Raw genomic sequence first — 17,059 nt, forward strand, 5'->3', positions numbered from 1 at the left:
ATCCAATATCAACCTTCTTGACATTGCAGTCTGTAAGCTACGTAATCGTAGGAAAACCTTACACGAGTCGGACGAGACAAGTTGCTGTCTCAGCAGCTCACGTTTATTCGGGAGCTTGCGAGACAAATCAGATTATTGTGCATACGATGAATGGAGAACACGACCTGTCTGTCCTTTACGCTATACACATATTGATAAAACAATGATAGATCATCGGGGATACAAATCACCAGTAGTTTTATACAGCTTAACACAAACTAGTCAATACAAATCACCAGTGGGACCTGTCTATATATATAATTGTTTGTTGTATTTCTGTAGAATTGTTTGGGGCCAGTCTGTAGAATTATTTAAAGCTAGTCTGTAGAATTGTTTGGGGCCTGTCTGGAGAATCATTTGTTGCATTTCTGTAGGACGTTTTGAGGCCTGTCTTTAAATTTGTTTAAGGCTGTCTGTTGAACAATTTGGGGCCTGTATTTCGAATTGTTTGGCACCTGTCTGTCGAATTGTTTGGTGCCTGTCTGTAGAATTGTTTGGGGCCTTTCTGTAGAATTGTTTGGGGCCCTGTCTGTAGAATTGTTTAGGGCCTGTCCATAGAATTGTTTGGGGCCTGTCTGTAGAATTGTTTGGGGCCAGTTTGTAGAACTGTTTAGGCCCTGTCTGTAGAATTGTTTGGGGCCTATCTGTAGAATTATTTGAGGCCAGTCTGTATAATTGTTTAGGGCCTGTCTGTAGAATTGTTTATGGCCTGTCTGTTGAATTGTTAAGGGCCTTTCTGTAGAATTGTTTGGGGCCTGTCTGTAGAATTGTTTGGGGCCAGTTTGTAGAACTGTTTAGGACCTGTCTGTAGAATTGTTTGGGGCCTATCTGTAGAATTATTTGAGGCCAGTCTGTATAATTGTTTAGGGCCTGTCTGTAGAATTGTTTGGGGCCTGTCTGTAGAATTGTTTGGGGCCTGTCTGTAGAATTGTTTGGGGCCTGTCTGTAGAATTGTTTGGGGCCTGTCTGTAGAATTGTTTGGGGCCTGTCTGTAGAATTGTTTGGGGCCTGTCTGTAGAATTGTTTGGGGCCTGTCTGTAGAATTGTTTGGGGCCTGTCTGTAGAATTGTTTGGGGCCTGTCTGTAGAATTGTTTGGGGCCTGTCTGTAGAATTGTTTGGGGCCTGTCTGTAGAATTGTTTGGGGCCTGTCTGTAGAATTGTTTGGGGCCTGTCTGTAGAATTGTTTGGGGCCTGTCTGTAGAATTGTTTGGGGCCTGTCTGTAGAATTGTTTGGGGCCTGTCTGTAGAATTGTTTGGGGCCTGTCTGTAGAATTGTTTGGGGCCTGTCTGTAGAATTGTTTGGGGCCTGTCTGTAGAATTGTTTGGGGCCTGTCTGTAGAATTGTTTGGGGCCTGTCTGTAGAATTGTTTGGGGCCTGTCTGTAGAATTGTTTGGGGCCTGTCTGTAGAATTGTTTGGGGCCTGTCTGTAGAATTGTTTGGGGCCTGTCTGTAGAATTGGTTGGGGCCTGTCTGTAGAATTGGTTGGGGCCTGTCTGTAGAATTGTTTGGGGGCTGTCTGTAGAATTGTTTGAGGCCTGTCTGTAGAATTGTTTGGGGGCTGTCTGTAGAATTGGTTGGGGCCTGTCTGTAGAATTGGTTGGGGCCTGTCTGTAGAATTGTTTAGGGCCTGTCTATAGAATTGTTTGGGGCCTGTCTGTAGAATTGTTTGGAGCCTGTCTGTAGAATTGTTTGGAGCCTGTCTGTAGAATTGTTTGAGGCCTGTCTGTAGAATTGTTTGAGGCCTGTCTGTAGAATTGTTTAGGGCCTGTCTGTAGAATTGTTTGGGGCCTGTCTGGAGAATGTTGTTTGGCCTGGTCATAATATATGCTGGTAATTGTTAATGATACTGGCAATAAGTCATGGATAATGAAATCAAATTGAAGAATTTAAGAGAATTTGTGACTTGATTTGTCTGGATGTCTTCAAAAGCAGGCCATACAAATTTCATTACCATATTTATGTTCCCTAGGCCCACATCGTCATACAAAGAAGAAATGCAATAATGTTTTTCTTTCCAATAAATGTACACATTGAAGATTTTATTTTGTAGTACTCAGAGGATGACATCTTTATTTGTTTTCTGACTACTGCATGGGGCTCAATCACATTCTGAGTACACAATTAAGATCATAGGTGAAAAGTCAAAAGCTGTTTTCTACAGATTTTTCTTTTTTACATTATTGGCTTGGTGCTATAGTACTGGTATGTATCACATTAAGATGTCTGCAAAGGTCATTGTCAGGGGATGTTTACAAAGGTCATTGTCAGGGGATGTCTGCAAAGGTCAGCTTCAGGGGATGTCTGAAAAGGTCAATGCCAGGGGATGTTTACAAAGGTCATTGTCAGGAGATGTCTGCAAAGGTCAATGTCAGGGGATTTTAGGCCAACAGGTCAGGGGATGTCTGAAAAGGTCAATGTCAGGAGATGTCTGCAAAGGTCAATGTCAGGGGATGTTTGCAAAGGTCATTGTCAGGGGATGTCTGCAAAGGTCATTGTCAGGGGATGTTTGAGAGTTCATTGTCAGGAGATGTCTGCAAAGGTCAATGTCAGGGATATATGCAATGTTATGCGAGGTCATAAGGTTAGGAGTCAAGGTCTCCCATGTTTTAAATAGATTTCATGCTTCAATCATTGTGCTATATTAAGCCATTTGATTTTTGATTATTCTGATGATGAAGATGATTCGATGTCTTTTGATAATCTGTTGTACACACCCAAGTTTTGTTAATGCTAGATTTCTATGACATTCACACACCAGCTTTAGAGAACACAAAAACATTTATTTTTGCTTTTTTGGAATCCACATTTGCCTAAAACCAGCAGGACTATGATGAAAATTAACATGTTACGGAGACAAAGCTCAGAAATAAAAGGTCAATACATGCTTGTTTGAGACCCACACGCAGTGCCAACCCACAAACTAGAAGTTTATCTGGGAATTCAATGCTGGTCGGAATTAATACAAATGAAGCGTTAGCCCCCGCTTGACATTTTCTCTCCGTTCCTCAGTCAGAACACTCACAACAAAACACATTAGGGGTTTTATCTTGGTATGTTTCAATGCAAATGTGATTTATAAGTGTCTCGACTCATTAAGTACTGGTTAGCTTGGACTGATTCGCCTATCTTTTGGCGGAGATATTTTAAGCTAATTTGTCTGAGTTCCGCCAGACTAATTCTTCAGAAATTTCGTATAGATAATCCTCTTCTGTTCCCAAATGTTAAAAGTTGCTATTTTAATTTTCTTTTTGGTTAATTAGAAATCCTCAAAGGCTATCCTGTCTTCAAATTAGGCTTTTACCATTTTTCCCTTATTCTGACGTTCCATAGGTGAATTCTAACTGATATTGGTGCCAATATTCCCATCAATGACTGATCAAGTGTTGTTACTATAATTGCTAAATTCAGTAAGAAATCCAAGATTACAAGGATGGTCTCGCATCATCAGAATTTACATTTTTCAACTTCTTTTCTAGTTCAGATAACAAATATTGATAAAAAAAAGGGAGCGATACAGGTCCCAATTAATTTGCACCTCTTGTTTCATTAATTTCAGCTGTTTGGAAATAACAAGGTTTTACTTTATAGTTGTTCTTTGAAAATGTTGAATTGAAAAGCGGTCGTTTTTGAACTATGTTATAGCAATTTCAATGTTCTACCAGCTAAACCTGCTCAATTTGTGAATACCCTCTGTTAAGAGACCATCTGTGTTGAGAGACCACCTGTGTTAAGAGACCATCTGTGTTGAGAGACCACCTGTGTTAAGAGACCACCTGTGTTAAGAGATCACCTGTATTAAGAGACCACCTGTGTTGAGATATCACCTGTATTAAGAGACCACCTGTATTAAGAGACCACCTGTGTTAAGAGACCACCTGTGTTGAGAGATCACCTGTATTAAGGGACCACCTGTGTTAAGAGACCACTTGTGTTAAGAGACCACTTTCAGTGTTTTCATTGAAATGATTTCATTGTGAATTAAACTTTTGTAAAGAGACCACCTATATTAAGAGACCACATTTTGGACTTCCCACAGGTGGGATTTTATTAATAAGATTTGACTATAACTCAAGAATAGAATGAAACTCTCAATTCATTAACTATGTAATTTAAATATTAAATGATTTGTTCCAGATTTGCATACACTAAATATCCGAACTACAGTCCTATTTGTAGCGGAAATAGTAGGAATACTATCTGACACTGCCAGCAGTGATAAATAACTATTTTGAAAATGGCCGTTTTTATTAAAAACGACATGTTTATATAAAAACTTTATCTTTTAAAGTTTTTGTCCAATGTACTTAAAAGTCTTAGATGGGGTAAGAAAACGCCCCTTTAAGAAGTAATAATCATATTGAGAAGGAGGCAAGAAGGGGAGGTGGTGGGTAATAAAATTCACTTAGATATTTTTCAAAATTAGATCATGATGTAAAAAGAAGGTACACACCTTGTTCCTCCATCATCTTCAGCAGGCTAGTGACCTAGGGTCAGCTAGTGCACATACTTATATAGGGTGCTAAAAATAGCCACAAATTCATACGACTTTTGACCTTCTCCCCTCCTACTAATGGTCAGCGTCCGCTCATATCAATCATAGATACAACACATACAGTACTTTAATATTCATGATATTGAAACATAATAAAAAACAAAGCATTACTAGGACATTCATAAATTACATTAAACCAGGTTTAATTTGTATATTTTTTTTATAAAAAATGCAGATTGTTTTGTTCAGATCTGAAACACAATAAATAGTCAAATATGCTCATGGGATCACCTCCATTAACTCATTCACCCCTACATATTTAAACTGAACTTGTCCAGTCTTTGCTGAAAACCTGTATAGCGCAATTGCTGAAATTTACCTGAAATTGGCCAAAATCATTTTTTTTTCCAGCAAAAGTCCAGCAATGTTTCAGAAAAGGTTCAAGTATACAGTTCAGCAATTTTCAGCATTATCCTGAACAGTTCAGTATTTTCCAGCAGAATGCAGTAAAATTCAGCTTTTTTCCCCCCACTGCCCAGGAGTGGTCTCGTTTATACAGGTTTGACTGACAGAGCCAGCCTGTAGTTTAAAATCAAATAAACATGTGATGTCTTAGAGGTCAATATTGAATTGTTTGGAAGTGAGCGTCATGTCCCTGTGACATCTGATGAATTCATAGAGAACGACCAATCCCAATCAATATCTTTGACTGTATATCTATATCAACGGAGTTGTTGTGTACCTCTTGTCAATAACCTGTGTTCGGCAGACTACATACCAGGGCAGTTCCAACGACGGCAGTTGATGTGAAATCATAAGGCTATCTGTCTGCATTCTATTCTATTTCAGATTGCAGTTCGATAGCATTTTTAGATGGATTAAAAAGATGACATTCGCTGTGTTCTATATTTAGCATGCAAGTATTGATCAACGTAGGATAAAGCAAGCGAATTTGACATATGAACGGTATCAATATTTGAAGAGAAGCCGTAAAATGCTGACTTTTTGGTTGCAGTCCCTTAAGTGGTGTAAATCTCGAATGATGATTTTTCACATACCCAAATGTTATTGTAGAAGACCCTGTGATCTGATATAAGGATATACACAACCCCCACTGATCTCAATGTCAAATATGAAGAGACGTAAATTGACCCCTCAGTATATTTCCCTGTGCGGTTTTGCGGGAAGAATTGACCTGCTGATCGAATCATACTGATGTCATAGGTCATTGATGTCATAGGTCAAGGCAACTAACGTTTGCCACCGTGTAGAATCGTGGGGTTTATTATGTGTCTTCTATTTTAGAGGCCACAGAAAAAAAACACCTGCCCCCATAGCAAGACTTCAGATTTTCCTTTTCTTTTCAAACTTTACCCTACTTCTTTTCTTTTTTTGGGNGGGGGGGGGGAGAGAGAGTGAAGCGAGTGTTTCCCTCGCTACCTGTCTTCATTTGACCCTAATAGCTGTCGCAAGAACTTCAGACCCCAAACCAACGAACCAACGAACCAACTTTAACAAGTAATACAGGAAAGCTACATAGGCTCCAGAATGTATACTTATATATGGAATTATCAATGTGAATTAACCTGCCAGGCTCTCACTAATACAATTTGTTGTTTTGTAGCGGTGTTTAATGTATCTTATTCTGATTATTATCTTTTAAAACACAGTTTGTGTTTTCTTGTTGTACCATATTTATCCAGCAATAAGCCCATGCCTGGTAATAAGCCCACCCATATATATATAATGCAGGTCAGTAGAAATGCCAATAAAAAGTATTATATGTCGTAATAATTAAATACATGAAGTCCAGGGGCATATATATTTATATAGTTCTTACAAAAACAGGTTTTTGGAACTTACAACAAATACATTTTTTTTTTTAGATATTTTTCATTTTCAATGCTGCAAAATTCTGTTATCTAATTTTGTCTTGACTCAACGTAACAAACGACAGAAGTCCCGGGGATTTATCAGGCGATAATATTCATTAAAAGGTACGAATATGTACAAAATGATGCGAGATCAGGGAATTGAGAGATCTTGATTGAAAGTGTCAGCTGTGAGGATTTGTGGGTTACAATTATAAATCAGTTATCCAATTGGTTACGACAAAAAAGATTTTTTTCTGTGTCAGACCAGGAAAGAAGCTTTACTGAGGAAATGTAAGAGCTCTTTACGTAAATCAATCCAACTACAGTGTTGACAGATGTCAGTTGAGACGTATGTGATGATTTATCTGTGGCAGACGAATCCCTCGGCGAGTCCAGACGCCGCGTAGCCGTGCCATTTTTGATGATACAGATTCCCTGTAGAGACAAATGCTTTGTACCGAGTTTTTATAACCACAGAGCTGCACATATGTTACAAATAACTGGGTAAATTGCGATGTAACGTAAGTCTGGCAGGAGTGCGAAACGGTGGCTGGGAACCTGATGATACTACAGGGGGACATGTTACTGTAGTATCTTGTATATATATATATATATATAAAGAAAACATTGAGAAGTCCTTGTGTTGGAATTAAATATAAAAAATAGAACGAAAGACAGAGATAGCGTCTCTGGGCCTTTCTCGGGTTGATTCCCCGTTCATCAGGAGACTGTTTATTTTGAAGACAGGCATTGTGTGGTCATATATATATATATAGTTACAACAGATAGATAACCAGGTCTACGTGAGTTCCGTAATTTTTGTAGTTTTGTTGTTATCGCCAAAAACAGTCCCACAAGTGATCTAGGTTTTATGAGCTGTCTTTAAATTAGATAAAGATGTTACTATGATGTGTTTTGCTTTCTAAATCATGGCCTTGAAGACGTTCTAGGAAAAAGGTCAAATGATACCACACTAATTAACGCATCTTGTTTCTTCTAAAACTTGCAGAACAATATATATGGTCTTCCAGTTAAAGATGGCAAAGGAAAGTTTGCATTGGTGCCAAATATCTTTAGCTAAAAATAAAAGGAAGAGGGGGCACAACAAATTGGTCTCATTGACAAGTTTTTGGAATAACTAAAAATTGTCTCCAAAGGGGAGATACTTTGACTCAAATTTGTTGGTATAGTTTTCATAAGAAATCATGAATTACAACATGTTGGATTAGACAGGAAGTCAGAATACTCAGGTATGGTATGTTGGTTTTCATCAGGAATGGACTTATCTGAAGTTCTGTATACTGAGGTCTTACTTGGTATACTTTTCATCCAGATGAAAGTTCACCTTTCTTGGATCCGACCAGATAACAGAATTCTGAGGTCTTATATTTGATAGTTTTCATCAGGATTTATTTTGGATTATACAGGTTGCCAGAATAGTCAGGTGTCCGATAACATTAAGTTTAATTCACTTCATGTTAAAAAATTTCAGATGTTTGAAGTGTTTCGTCTGTAGACTTGACCATGTGTCATCTAAAATCATGTCAGAATCATTGATTTACTTCTAGTTGTGAATGTTCGTTTAAATTTTTTTGCCAAAATTTATCAAATATGTGTGATTCTTCAGTCTGTGGGAAGACACAGGACATGAGTTTGTGATTGGTGTGCAGTGATCAATGACGATTAAGTTATAGCTGTCTGTGTCTGTGTCGCAGGCTCAGAGTGAGGCTCCGTATGTTGTTATTGACCCAGCCAAACTGTAAATCACAGGACGCTCGGGTTCGTCCTGTTCGAGAAGGAAAACGGGAAATTGGGGGCACAAGGCATTCTTATGAATCTATCAAGCGCATTCCTAGAACTCAAATCATCTGGAATTGAATTGTTTCGGAGCTGAATAAAAGAAGAAGTATTGATGTCAGAGTGCTGTCACGGATCCAAATTTGTCAATACTATCGTGATAATAGAATTGTGGGGACCCCTATCTCCCCTATTGTCTGCTGAAAAGAATTCTTAATTAAATAAGCGATAACAAGATCGGTATTGATGGTATAAGATTGTCAATGACACACGTTTTGTTTAGGAGCTGAGGTAGCTAGAGAAACACTTGCATGTTCTGAAGAGCCTTTTATCATCAAACTTCCTCAGAAAAAAGAACAATTGTTTCTGCTGGCAAGAAATAGATTTCAGTACAAAAGGTTGCTTCTAAAATTAAAAACTCTCAATTTGCTTAAGTGTTGACAGAGTTGGTTTGTTATTAAGGACTGTTTGCTGTCACATCTGAATGCTAACAAAATTTTCTTGTTGACTTCTACTTCTATGAAAAGGTCATATCAGAAAAATTAGAAAGTCGATACAATCCTTGAAGGATAAATGTAATTGCTATCTGATAGGTCATTATTTTTCTGTGGACATTTACATCATGAAATTTCAATCCTTGGTTCACTATTTATAAGCCGGTACATTTTGATTCGTAAAAATAAATAAAAATAAAATGATCACATATTTACAGCATATCATTAAACAAGTAAAATTTGTGAGCATTATAGTCTAGTTTATATGTCAATGGACAAAAAAACTGAGGAGAAATAAAAAAGAAAATATTAGAACCTCCCACAAAAACCGACAGTGATGATAACTGGTAACTTCAGTTACTATTTACAGAAAGGACTTTAAAAGGCGTTATGGGTCATTTTCAACCTCATCAAAATAGAAAATTTCAACCTAAAATGAAATTACCAATTCCTTTTATAAACATTCATGTTGGATAATTTGCGCTATTTTGCCTGGCGCAGGTATATACCACCATAGCAGTAAAATTGCATTATTTGCAATGCAGAAGTAGCCAAAATAGGATGTTTTTGGACAGTTATATTAGCATGCAGAAATGAAAGCCTCCACAATGCACAACCAAACATTCCTTTCTACAAATGACGACTGGTATGACAATGTTTAAGCATGCCAAATATATTTTTGGTTGGTGCGTGCCAAGGTTTTCAAAAATTGAACAGTATTTTGTTAATTTGCATCGAAATGGCCAATTACCAAACTAAAAAGCACACGGTAGACGATATTCATGTGTTTTATTGTGGAATATGCGGGTTGAGGACATATATTACATCTCTTCGTTACGCAATATCGTCTATACCAGTTGTCCAATTAATTTGAAATATCATATTTGCGTACTTCGATCATTTATCCCAGATTACAAATGTAACACTATTTTTAAATCCCTGATGATCGAGGCCCTGAGAAACGACCCTTTACACCCCTAGTCCTTTGAATGGTACAAAAGAAACATAAAGAATAGCACAATCATATTATCAGGATAGCTAGTTAAACCATTATCTGAAATATTACGAGTCAATGTATTGCAGGTTTAGATACCGACATTGTCCAATGTGTATAAATTTCATTCGATCAAAACAACAAGAAGAGAATGTATGTAGTATGCGTCATTGGTGTATTTGTTTTATATCTGCAGCAAGGTGAGGATATTTACACGAGTTTCTACTCCCTAGATTATCATGTTAGGTCTTGTATAGGGAATGAAGAGTTGGTGCAAAAACAGAGGCGTCTTTTAATACCGTCTGCGAAACATATGTCTTCTTTCTGACGTGAATCTGTGTTTAGAAGGCTCTGAATTTCACTGAAATATGGGCTTCAGGTACGTCATGTAAATATTAACTCCACCGATCATTTTAAAGTATGTCATACAATTTCAACAGAAGGGCCATGGACTGTTTTCTGACTATGATCCATTAGCACCATTGGCCCTTAACTTACCTAGATACAAGCTTCTCACACCTTCTCACAAACATTCCCCAGTTGTTGATGCCAATTCTTGCTTCCAATTATAGTGTTGTTGTGGAAAATTACTTGGATGGTTCGTTCGACTGCAAAGCGAGATGATTCGGAAGCGTCAATAGAAGGAATAATCAACGATTTTGAGAACTTATTATTTGCAGATTTTCCTAAAAAGCATTTATGGAAACAATACGAGACTTTTTTGGCTCGAGGGTTAACACTTTGAATTTTTCTGGACAGGTAAGACGTCAAGTTCCATTTCGTCTGAAAGGAATTAAGGTAAAGTTGTACCACGCACAACCTCTGTCTGTGTGTGTAAATGGAATCGTATCAATGGTGTACCATTTTTATGTTTATATTTCGCTTGAAGTTCTTCTATTTCAGTAAACATAGAAATGGATTTTCTATTTGTAGAACAGTCAGTGCCTGCTCTACTTCTAATTTTCAAAATCCTGCAGGCGCTTGATTAATTAAGCTATCTCATAGAGTCGATTTCATTTTGAATTCATTGAATCCTTAAATGCTATTTTTAAAGCTTGCTTTTTTATTAATTGGACAAATTTTAGAAAATTATACTCCGTGTAAAGATATTGAAGGGGAACCAAACTTGCCTAATATGCTGAATAAAATTTTGTAGAAATCGATAAAACAGAACATGAATTTGGTTGAAAAATGTATCGATTTGTAAAATTACAAACTAAGAAAAGAAATATATTTAAATATATAAATGGTTGAAATCATTTATAGATGTAAGTTATTTCAAAATTTGATTTGCAATTGTGACTTAAAATATGTATAGCGTTTTGGTCTCTTTTTGTAGATGGAAACAAATTTTTGCATGTTTTCTGATTTTTTAAAAATATTTTTATTGATTTTTCTTTGAGTGGCTTTATATATTGTGAATCCTGTTTTTGTAAAAAAAAAGATACTATTTTTACATTTAGCTGAAAGTTGTTCCTTATATATATGTATATATATATATAAATGTTGTAGTCATGTTTTTGTGTCCGCCATTACAGTGTTAAATGTATATAGGGTAGTGCTAAAGAGTTGTTGGGTTGTTGTCATGGTGATCAATGTTGTGTAATGTTGCTATGACGATCCACATTGGTGACAGGGTGTGAAACATTGCCAAACAATACGATTTCCACATGCTGATAAATAATGATGTATTGAAGACGTATATATCTTCAATAAATAGGTCTTTGAGTACGAAACTGTTAAAACATCTTGTTAGATAATTTTATATTCTACAATTATATTCAAAAGATTAATTTCCCAATTTTTGGGGAGATTCCTGATTTTTCTCTATCAATTATGTAGGGTACATAAAATTATTCAATCAAGTTGTGAAATAAAAAACCCAAAATTCAATAAATTTGTAGTCGATCGTTAGATCTCATTTTTTCTATACTTACCTACTTCACATGGATACTTTATCTTCTTTTACTATATAGATATTTTCATGTGGATATTTCGGCATCAGTTTCGCGCTATCACAAGGAGACAAACACGAACATATCGCAGCCTCCCAATATACACACACATACACTACATGCATGCATCTTGCACCCAGGGGAGGCCGTCCTTAAATGACCTTAGCTGTTAATAGGACGTTAAACAAAATCAAACAAACAAACAAAAATCCACACTAATGAATCGGTGAAAAATGGGACCAGTTCACCACTGCGAGCATGTTCACTTTTACAGTAAAATTATAACATTTCGTAACCAAATTGGATGCTATGAATTTTTAGTACATCACATGATAATTTCTAGGATAGCTTTTGGATAACAACCCTTGTTTTATTTGGTATAGTTAGCATCCGCCCTTGACAACGGGAACTATACCTGGAGACGGGCACTATACCTTTTTTTTTGGACCGCTGAGACTGCGGGAAAAGTAGCGTGACGCTAAGAGTTGCGTCCCTTCTCATAGGGGGCGCTGTACATATTCTACTTTCACTTCATTGTTGTCATCTGCCAAAATGGCTTCAAATTTCGGGGCCTGAAGGAATGCTGATTGCTTCGCAGAGGCTCAGCAATGCATAAAGACGATCGCGATCAGGCGACACCATTTGACGTCGCAGTCCTTAAAGACTTCCTACTGGAAAGGGGAACGTTATATGTGACCTAGGGATGATTCAATCCAGTGAATTGAATACGCAACAAAAAAGGAAAGATCTACTCAAAAAATTATCTTATTGCCGTTTGTTGTTAATCATTAAATATGTTACTTTTCATGGTCAAATGACAGTCATGTGATGTACTAAATCTATTATGACCCTTTCCCTCGGGAACAGTTCTCTTATAGTGTTATCTGAAGAGGTATAGTGCCCAGACAACACTATCACATAACAGTCCCCTCGAGAAAGGGCCATAATAGAATAATATACCATGTTATGCAGAGCTTAATAAATTTCTATTTTACTAGTATAGCTGTCCTTTGAGCTTCAAATCACTTTTGTTGTGGCCATGCGAAATTACAAAAATCATGGTTATAAACGCCAGAGTAACATATTATAGCGGCATATAAATGTGAAATCAAGGGCCATGTGACCTAGATTAATGATTTGTGATTTTGCCTACCCGTAACAATTTCAATTTGAGGACACAGTACCTCGCCACAGCACGTGAAAGAGAAATAATGCTCAGCATGTAATGTATTCAACTTCAGATCATTTGTCATTTCACAGCATTCAGTTTGGTTAAAAACAATATTGATTTGCAAATGTCGGTAAACTACAATATAAGACGGCTATAGGGCCTCTACTAAATATTGCCTTATTGCAGACAAAGCTAAATTTGCTATGTATCATTTCAAAGACTAAAGTTCAATATACATGATGTATATTAATTACGTGTCTGAATTATGATGTTTTGATCAGGGTCTTAAAATATCATGTATAATGGGGTTGATATTTGTGGAAATCATAAAATATTTTGATGACTTGCTGTACCTTATTTAAGAGTGAAAACGATGATATGATGTCAGGTTAAAGATTTTGCCTGAGGCTATAAAATCTGACGCTGCACGGATGTAAGATTATTTCCCAGGAATTATATGTAAAAGGGAAAGTCAATTTTACTTATAAAATTTTAATTTCCATCCGAAATTGCTTCAAAAGAGTCATATATTGATTCCATCGGAATATACCATAAACTATATACTTCAGTTCACCTTAATCTGTTATACAGAGGAAATTTGTTAATTATATTTAGGCTCTGACATGCATTGCTTTCTTCGTTAAGACACATTGTTTTGTTCCATACACACGATTTTTCCACAGTATTTTAAAGTTTCTAAACTCGCAATCGACATTCATTACATATATATACCTAACAGATCTAGAAGGATTGGTCTGCGTGACTAGAAATTGTGCCATGTATGTTAGTGTTATTAAGTTTGATTTTATGATGATGGCTAACTAACCAATAAGTCGTACCATCTCGGCCGGACGCTCCTTTGAGGCCATGGTTAAATTAACAGTATAGGGTTCAGTCGTTTGGGAATTGGAACCTGGAAATAGTGCTAACGTTGCTGTTTCCACAATGTACCCACTCAGTCAAGGTGTTAGTACAGACCCTATATTTAGTCGCCAAATTGAACAGAGCCGGTGAGCTTATTTATTTTACACTTCCGGGAAACTAGGTTGGTGTGGGTGTTTGGACAGCAGTGGAAAAAACCCAATTGCATTCTCGTAAATGTAAGTAAATGTTGATACGTAAACTATTTTGGACTCTTTCTGATATCTTCTTATAGTTTGTTGATAACACTATGAAAAACTGTTCCTACTGAAATCTGGAAAAAGTTCATCGTATTTAGAATAAATGTAATTGATTTTGAATAATTTACTTCCATATTTTTAAGGTTAAAGAACTTTTTGTTCGGCAGATTAGTGAAAATGTTCTTCAGTTTGGCTGTAAAACTGTTCTGGGTATTTAATAAATGTCAAAGTATATTGAACAATTAAAAAAGACAGTTGCGTTAGAGAATTATTAAAAAATTTGAATGCCAGTTACAGGAATGTCCTCTTGAACAATGTATTGTTTAATACATCAATGACTTGTTTGAGAACATACCCTGATAAAGAAATGCATACTTGCCAACTCTCCCTATTTAGGAGGTAGACTCCTGAGTTCGGGCCCTAAAGTAATTTTGCTAAACTATATTCCTATCTTGAAAGATATGATGATTTCATCTGAAAGAACGGTTAAAAAGATGCCTTTAAAAGTGTTATTTTTTCTCTAGGGTGTTAACAATTATGAGAACATGTAATCTCCCCCATGGAAATTTATAAAAGTTAGCAAGTATAAAAATGGTGCACATTAAACTAGCTACAGGAACATTCTCTTGGTAGAAGATTGTTAAATGGTTGAAATATTTCTTGAATTAGTTACAAAAATGTCTGCTCGGCTGAATTGTTAAAACAATAAATGAGCTACAAAATAAGATCATCCTCTTGGAAGAAAGTTGTTGTCACAATGATCCACAAGAATGTCTTGTGGGTTAGATTTTCAAAAAACTGGTTGAGTTGCAAAATATCTGCTTGTAAGAGTGATTGAACCATTCCAAACAAATGAACAAGCAACCAAGCAACCAAGCAACCAAGCAAACAAACAATTAGTAAACTGCTTCAATTAGAGCCGTTCTTGTTTGTTTCATAAAATTGGAGTTCCAAACTTCATCATATTGGTTCACTAGACAGGGTTTGACAGGGTTTGACACAAATAGTTTGTAGTCCTCTTAAGTCTCAGACTAGTAGATTTCAGCAAGGACTAGTAAAACATCTAGCCTAATTGGACTTTTGGGGATAAGTTTATCATATACTCTCATTTGGTAGATTATAAAATAACAATTTTGTTTTATTAGAAAACGCAGCTTGAAATACAGGTACCGGGGTATATGCATTAAAATTTGTTAATTTTTTTCCCCCTAAAACTTCACTATATTTTTATTGCAATAATTGTAATTTATGTTCCGTAATGTTTCCGTAAGGATTTTGTTTAAATAGCAACATTGACATAGGACTAGGAAAATTAATAATGTGGTCCACTTTAGTCTAGTTGACTACCTGCATTCAAAAACAGTTTGTGTTTATTTAACATCCCTGCTAGTTCATCATCATGTCATAAAATTGGAACTCTAAATTTCAACACAATTTCCAGGTTCACTGGATTATCAATGGCCTAATATTGCATCTAAGCAGTGTTTGTTGTGCATCTTCTTGTAAATTTTAGTTATAGTTTGGCAGACATTGATCATGATGACCCAGGTACAGTACTTCAAAAAAGAGCTACCTTTCTATTTATTTATTTTTAATCATGGTTAGTTTGTGATTCAGTCAGCACAATATGTCGATATAGGAAAAAATGTGAATGATGTGAGGTTACGGCAAAGTTTAATCGCAGATTATTACCGTGGTTACTGGTGCTGTAACCAGGTTGATTGGTGAAATCTCCAGAGAATCGGTTTCAGGTATGATCAATAATGATACAGCCATATACCAGCAGACTATTTAATCTGAATACCTTGATCATTATAATACTCACTGTAACGGATTAATAGTTCTAATGATGGCCTGATGTTCATTAAATGACTTTCCAAGTACATGGGCGTGTAATTGGTAAAATGTGTGTGTGTTACGTCGTAGAGTTCTGGTAACATCGGAGGCCGGAACATAACCAAGATCGGCATTAACAATGAATCTTTTATTATCTACAATATTAATGTCGTTGTTGCCCTATGGAGACCGGCAAATCGGTTATTAATAACAGAAATCAATAGGAAAGCGTCTGCAAGTTACATCATCAGTCGCGATGGGTTATTGACACTGCGGTAAAGTCTCCGGTGTCATGCATAAAATGTACCTCCTGCTTAAATAGTATCCGGATACTTTTTGGTAGGGGGGTACTTTTTATGCATGACACCGGTATGTCATCACAACTGTATGAACACAGCGGATGCCAAAACTATATACAGGTGTGCTTATGGATAGGTAAATCATTGGTATAGGTGTGTTAATGGACAGGTAAATCATTGGTACCGGTGTAATAATGGATCGGTAAATCATTGGTACAGGTGTGTTAATGGATAGGTAAATCATTGGTACAGGTGTGTTAATGGATAGGTAAATCATTTGTACAGGTGTGTTATTGGATCGGTAAATCATTGGTACAGGTGTGTAAATGGATAGGTAAATCATTGGTTTCTCACCTGTACATGTGAACAATGTCTGCTCAGGTAGGCGTAGAGTTTGATTCCCAAGAGACGATCAACTTTGGGTTGGAAATTGCAGAACATCTAAATAGTGAGTTATATAATGGCTTTGCCTGTCTGATACTTAACCCTTTCACCACTGTAGACCATAATGGACTTGTTCATATCAATGTATAGTATTGTCTACTAAAGTTACATAGGGGTGAAAAGGTTAAGCTTAATTGGTCTTTTACAAAACTCGTCACACCTATACTGTTTTTGTCACAATAATGAAAGTTAGCTGGGTATGGGTAAAAATGACGAGCTTTGCATCTTCATTTTGACATGATTTTCCTCAAACAACATTCCGTGTATTTTGACCATTTTTCTGCTGTAGCAGATACACGAAGGCCTCCTATTAATTGATCCATCTCACAAAATTAAATCCCTATTATCAATGTAAAGGCATTTTTCATTCTAATAGATAATGTTACATTGGTCACTCAGGCAGAGCAGACGTTACACATGCCTTGATTCTTCACAAAGATAACTTAATGCAATAAAACTCTATTCATACTCTTGAACGGAAAATCAAAGTTACCTTATACTCCTTGAAAATGTTGCTGAGAATACAAATATTTAAGTACAA

General features: G+C 36.3%; 1 protein-coding gene across 1 annotated transcript in view; it reads left to right on the plus strand.

Moving 5' to 3' along the window:
* LOC110465882 (peripheral-type benzodiazepine receptor-associated protein 1-like) overlaps positions 1–17,059 on the plus strand; it is a 212,055-nt gene that overhangs the window by 72,672 nt on the left and 122,324 nt on the right. Inside the window, exon 7 of the mRNA XM_021522010.1 lies at positions 10,452–10,490. Within this exon, the coding sequence (XP_021377685.1) occupies positions 10,452–10,490 (39 nt within the window). The remainder of the gene's footprint in view (positions 1–10,451; positions 10,491–17,059) is intronic.

The sequence above is a fragment of the Mizuhopecten yessoensis genome, unplaced genomic scaffold (genome assembly GCF_002113885.1).
Source record: "Mizuhopecten yessoensis strain PY_sf001 unplaced genomic scaffold, ASM211388v2 scaffold11103, whole genome shotgun sequence".
Classification (NCBI taxonomy): Eukaryota; Metazoa; Mollusca; class Bivalvia; order Pectinida; family Pectinidae; genus Mizuhopecten; species Mizuhopecten yessoensis.